Here is a 6,769-nt window from a genome sequence, read left to right as displayed (position 1 = left end):
TATATTTTTTCTTTTCCATTTCATCTAATTTAACCTGTTTTTTTTCAATCTTCAAATGAGGGTTTTTCCCATGATTCGTCAGGATTCATGTCACATGACTGCATGGCTTTAATCAATCGTAGTTTGAATACACACACACACTGAATAAACATAAACTATGCTTGTTAGATTTGTTGAAGATATATATATATATATATATATATATATATATATATATATATATATATATATATATATATATATATTCTCTTTTACAAATCTACATACTTGAGTAAATGCCTTAGCTTACATGGTTGATATTTTGAATACAGCTGCTGGATTATTTATTTTATTTAGCATATATTCATTTCTATGTTTCTAATTATTGTTTTTCCTTCAGAACATAATTTCCTATTATTAATACTGTAGTATTTCATATTTTCTTGTGTAGTAAACTATACTGTCACCATTTTCTGTTATTCTTCTAGATTCTTTTTATATATATATATTTTATATTTGTGCTATATTTTCTGGGGTTTTTTTTACGGTATATTTTATAAAAATATATTTTGCTATAACAGTGCATGGATATACAGTTAGTAACTGTGACCCAACTAAGCAGTGGTCTCGAAACAACATCGCCCTCTGTTGTCAGATACTGCCATTTCTTCTTTTTTATGCAAATTATGTTCAGAATGAGTTTGAATCAGAATCCTGATCGATATTGTTTTGGTGTCTTGTAAAGAGATGGTGATAGAGCAGAATATACTGACATGAATAAAACTGTTTTTGAAGTTTATAACATTCTACAATTTGAATCTTATAGATTCTGCTCAAATTTTCTCAACATAAACAACCAAGGACACAATAGTGGACCATTTCTTGTATGTGTCGACTTTGTGAATGCTGGTCATGTCCACCAAAGAAGGCAGAGCTATTTGTGGTGTCTGCATCAACTGGTTGACTCCTTGCACGGTAATTCCTATGATGTGTGCTGTCACTAATATGATACATAGCAATGAAATAACAAACACACAAACAGTACATAATATCTCCAGACTTCCAGCATCTATGCAATGGACATGCTTTTATGTTTTTGGTTGTAATTGTACCTAAAACTAATATTTAAAGATGCATTATGTAATTAAGTTATTTTAGAAAACTTACAAAACTTAACAAACATTGAACTCTAGAATTCATAAATTATTAACAAACTTGCAGGTATATTGTAGATAGATTTTATACAGAATTTTTATATTTGTATTGTATTTTTTATCATCTTCTGTAAAGAGTAAATAATTATATGTGATTCTTGTGTTTTTGTGTGTTTGAAAAGCAGCATTTACTGATAGTAAAACACAGGCCATATAGGCTTATTTTATGGCCAGGTGGGTGAACTATGTATGAAGAGGAGTACTGACAGAAAGGCTTTGTTTATTAGCCAGGTTGGCGAACGAGGTGTTAAGAGTAGGTCTGACGTGGAGGTGCATGTTTTTCGTCATTTTTTTACATCATGCCAAATACGTCAATGATGTAGACCAGTTTAGATGCAACTTCTGAAACCATAATTTCTTTGTTTGGATAGAGAGGTATATAAAGAATGACATTTTTCGGTTATAAATTCTCTGATTTTGTGCCATAAAGATACGATTTAGGTTCTAACTATATTGCCACAACTAAACAATTTAAACAAAGGCTGGATGCAATGGTAAAGTTGTCTATACGAAATAGTTTTGTTAATAAGTAAATCAGTGACTTATTTTAAAAAGGTGCTCAAGATTGCTCTAATTTGTCATAGTAGAGTTGACATTAAATTCAACAGCGGTATTTCAGATACTGTAATTGTCTTAACTCACAGTTCCTGTTATGTTAAATATGCCCCCCCCCCATGTTGGGGGCGTCACCCCTCTCAAAAATCAAGCTGAAACCCTTTGTGTCAGCAAAATTTTCCTCTCAAAATGCAGGAATAGAGTTTCAGAGAGTCTAGATTTTCAAATTGTTAAAGAGGAGCATCGCGGTCGTAAGGTCGAGGTTGGTGAGCATACCCCCCCCCCCATGCACCACTGGGACCACATGCCTTCAATGAGGTATGTCAAGAGGGTTGGCAAGGGGTATTTTCGTAAGCTGTAATCAATTGTTTTTAGTTTCGTAATAATGTAATTTAAATAAATAAAAAACGTAAATTCTTAGACACGTGCAAGTTGTAAAATGTAATCAGCTATTTTATTCGTCCGTAATTTGTACAAAGATATTAATTTTTGTAAGCGTGTAAAGCATTTTCCAAATTAAATGTCGTAATTTCCAATTTTGATTTGTAAACTCAAATTTTCAAAAAAATATTATGAAAACGTAAAATGTAATTAGGAATTTGCGTAATCTGTATTTATCTGTGTGTATTTGCTTTATATGTGTAAAAACCTATTTTTTTTATTGTAAATGGAATTTTCATTTTATTTTCTGTAAAAACGTAAAATGCCGTAATTATTTCCTGTAACCTGTATCAGCTAGTACCCCCTTGCCCCCCCCCCCCTGTCAAGATCGATACAGTGAATGGCACAAAGCTGTACCTTAGTTTTAAAACATATTTATAACAATCTGTAAATACCGATCATCAACTTTCATTAAAATTCAAATATTGAATTATTCGCCCTAGAGCTCCACATAGTTTACGCCCATAAAGCGTGACAGCCTTGAAATGACATTGCAACTTTGACCGCCCATTTATTCAAAATGATTGAACTAATTCATTAATAATGAGTTAGTAATTAATAAATTAGAGCTCTCGATAATTTCGCCATATTTTTTCGGGATTGTTCAATTCGAATTTTGATTTATAAAAATATATAGTTATAAAACATGTATGACGTCACCAGCGTCTATGCACATAATATCACTAGTCAATGTCAAAGATTTTAATATTTAATAATATAAAATTAAAATTAAATAAAACTAAGAACTATCCGGCCCATAATATATTTATTTATAAAACACGTAGTTAGTAAATAAAATCGATATATCTTATGATGCCGTTCTATGTAATGTGCGGTGATTTACTGTCACACTGTCACACGCTCTGTGTTTGTTCTCACGCAAGATGTATACGCGTGGGTGCGCTAGCCATGTAAAACTGTAATCCACACTTGCCAAAATTATAAAAATGTTATTATAATAGTGTGCTTACATTTAACATGGTAGCTAAATAATATTTTTATTGAAAAAAAAAGTACGAGGCTGTAACATAACTACGTGCGCTGTTAGGGTCGTGTTGTCTTTCAGAAATCGCAATACGGATGAATTGAAGCAATGTAGAATTTTGTTTGTTTTTTGAAATATTGCCTCAACCCGATCGTCCAACGATGCTTAAAAATAATTACGTTCTAACGTATATGGTTTAAGGCACTACAAATTCAGAACTCCATGTGAAATTCTATTTGTATTTTGTTTCCATGGAAACTCATCGTGCACTAAATTATATTTTTGGCAGTCAGTTAAAAATACAAAACAAGGCACGCCGTGTAAGACTGTAACATTGCGGATGTCAATAAGTTATTTTTTGAGATGACGCATTATTGTGTAAATGTTACATTTACTTGCAGAATAAAACGTCTGTTAATTTATTTCGCGATATAGCCAAATTTCGTTGTTTTTTTTCATTCGCTCCCTCTGTCTCCAGTATAACGAGATCATCATTAACTTCATCTATTGTCAATCATTGGTAACAGATGGAAGAAAAAAGGAGCTACGAAACGCTGTTGCAATGGAAATTTGTGTATGTATTGAACAGCTGGTGGTTACGTCATGGACGGTCCTTGGTTACGCAAACGCGGCCTACATTCACCGCCGACGACTTCACACGTGACATATCGCGAAAACGCGTAAATGGAGTCTAACTGTACAGTTATATTAGTTAGTCAGGCAATTCAGTGGCTGATTTGGTTGGGAATGTGTGTGTGTGCCTCTTTTATTAAACCCGTCATCCTCTTGCACGTATATACCACAATGCAATGCGACAATGAAGTAATTGTAAAGATCTCCAACTGAGTCTCCTGAATCCGCCCCTCCAATCGATTCATTCATGAATATGTTTGTTTCATCAAAACAAAAAACACAAGGACGCAGGCAATCCTCGCACAGTTCCGCAAATTGTGGTACGGTTCAACTATTGGGATCCACTGGCGGACCGCACGTGCACTGACCGCGCATTCGTGGTCGGTAAGTCAGATCACTGCGCAACGAGGGCATCATGCCTCGAACCGTACACTGAATTAATTGGCACATCATAGTTTCAAATATCAAGTTGGGTTGACTGATTTGTGTCCACTGCTCGGTCGCATCATCACTCATAGCGTATTTGTGGTGGAGTGGGGGACTGAGATACATGTGGTACCTTCAAATATTGTTTTCTCCAAATATTAATCGGTGAGTACATCTGATAAGAATTCCATCAGGTTCTATTATGTAATTTACTAAATATTATTGTTATGAAAACTGGTTGATGGACTGGAGGATTTTGTTAAACGAAGGAAAAACATATCACAATATTAGCAGGGAAAAATTCTCCAGCCTCCAAGATTTCTAATGAGCAACCTGTTGATAGTTACTTGCAATGTATACTATGGGTCGATAGGCATTGGCCTTACTAACAAAACCAGTGTATGTCTCTCCACAGGCAGGTACACGAAATTCAATTTTGTACTTTTCAGAAGAAATTCGCGGTGAAGTGTTGTCTAGAGTGTACTCAACATAAGGAAGTTCCCAAATGTTAAGGAAATATAGATTGAAGATGTACCGGAAGAGGGTGATAGTCATTGCGATCGTGACTTTCTGTTTGATAGTAAACCTATTCATATATACTGCCCGCCACAAAAGCAAAATGTGTTCGGTGTCAAATTTTGCAAACTGCGTCGGAGACGAAGGTGGAATCCACGTAGCTAGGATGAAGAACAAGCACGATTCGAAGGATAAGTCCAAAACGTCGTTTTTTCTACCTCCCAGGCGACCAAATCTGAATGAGACTGAAGCAGATAAAACGTGCAGAGGTGCGATGACCAGGGAAATGTGGGATCGCACTCCAAAGGCCCTCCAGTTCAAGAAGCGATTGCAACAAGAACAAATACCCGATGTTAAATTCGGTGAACTCACTAAAAATTGTCGTGAATTTCGTGACAATCATGGATATTTTAGAGGTTTGGTCAATAAGCAGGAGAAAGAGTTTCCGCTGGCGTTTTCCATTTTGGTATACAGATCTGTTGCGCAAATGGAGCAACTTTTACGCACGATATATCGACCACATAATATTTATTGCATTCATGTAGATGCAAAATCTGATTTGGATATTCATAACGCTGTACAAAGTATCACCAACTGCTTTGGAAACGTGTTTGTTGTTCCTCGGCCCTCTAAAGTTTCTTGGTGTTCTGCCCAAGTGTTGGTGGCTGAAAGAATGTGCATGAAAGAACTTCTCGAACGAGAACATGGCTGGAAATACTTAATAAATTTGTCGGAACTTGACTTTCCACTCAAGACGAACTTTGAAATAGTTCAGATTCTAAAGGTTTTCGAAGGTATGAATGACATTGCAAGTTTTCGTGACAATAATTTCGCATTCAGACAGGAGTACGCCTTTAAACAAACAAAAGAACACGTGGAAACGAGTGACATCAGAAAGCGCTCACCGCCAAGGAATCTAACCATCTATAAAGGAGAACCGAATTACTCGCTCTCGCGAAACTTCGTCCAGTTTGTCCAGAGTAGCGAGATTTCACACCAGCTGTTTGATTGGCTCTCAGATACTAGTTGCCCGGATGAACACTTCTATCAAACTCTGAATCGTCTTTCCGAAGCACCGGGGGGTTTCAATCACAACGCGATGGCTATCTCAAGAGCCAAAATATGGCACAACTCGGCTTTCTGTTTGGGTAAAATGGTCAACGATGTATGTATATTTGGGGCTGGGGACCTGCCATGGTTAATCAAGCAGCCACATTTGTTCGCCAGTAAGTTCGACATTGAATACGACCCATTGCCAAGTTACTGTATAGAACGGTATCTCAAAACCAAGTCACTCTACCCACGTGTGTTCAATCTCCATGTTTATAGACGGTTTGCGTCGAAACGACTGATAGATTCCACTTCTTTCAAATGGACAACTGATGGGGCATTTTAGTCGACCGGAAAACAGACACCATTATTGCGTTTTTACATTGAGGGTTTACTGCAGGAAACTTCAGGCAGGCAATCAGTCAATTTGTATGATTGTCAATCCTCGTACTTTCACAGTAGCTGTTTGGTCATACTATACTAATTGGGTTGTGAATGTTTAGTGGATTATTCGGGAAACATAATATCAGTGAGTAGTAAATTTCACGCTGTTAACCCGATTATCTGAACAAAAAGTGTACAAATTCTGGAAAAAACCCGGAAATGCTAGTCTTTGAAATGTAACTTTATAACCCCGTTTCTAACCGTAACCCATAACAACCGATTCTCCAACCCATGCCTATAATTCCCACACATTCGCTTTAAAGGACATATACATGTCAACGCACTTTCAACACTATACAACACACAAAGTTATTACTTAAACGTCACGTGAGTTTTATATATTTCTTTAATACAATGTGTGTTGTTTCTTGTATATAGCTCTATTCAATTCCACAATCTGAAGTCTACTATCATTAAATACAAATATTGTATTACTATAAAGTAGCTGACTAATAATTAAAAAAAAATGATTTTTTTGTTCATATAATGACGTCACTACAAATACTTCAATATATAAACATAACTT

General features: G+C 35.7%; 1 protein-coding gene across 1 annotated transcript; it reads left to right on the top strand.

The window, feature by feature from the left end:
• Positions 1 to 4,852: 4,852 nt before the first annotated feature.
• Positions 4,853 to 6,145, top strand: LOC100375708 (beta-1,3-galactosyl-O-glycosyl-glycoprotein beta-1,6-N-acetylglucosaminyltransferase 3-like). Its single transcript, XM_002732265.1, has one exon. It carries the CDS (start codon positions 4,853 to 4,855, stop codon positions 6,143 to 6,145), a length of 1,293 nt encoding a protein of 430 aa, XP_002732311.1.
• Positions 6,146 to 6,769: the final 624 nt, after the last annotated feature.

The sequence above is a fragment of the Saccoglossus kowalevskii genome, chromosome 8, assembly GCF_978046115.1.
Source record: "Saccoglossus kowalevskii chromosome 8, keSacKowa6.1, whole genome shotgun sequence".
Lineage (NCBI taxonomy): Eukaryota > Metazoa > Hemichordata > Enteropneusta > Harrimaniidae > Saccoglossus > Saccoglossus kowalevskii.
This window is presented reverse-complemented; position numbering and strand designations above follow the sequence as displayed.

Coding starts and splice junctions, on each gene's coding strand:
- LOC100375708 (XM_002732265.1), top strand. CDS start 4,853: ATGTGTTCGGTGTCAAATTTTGCAAACTGCGTCGGAGACGAAGGTGGA.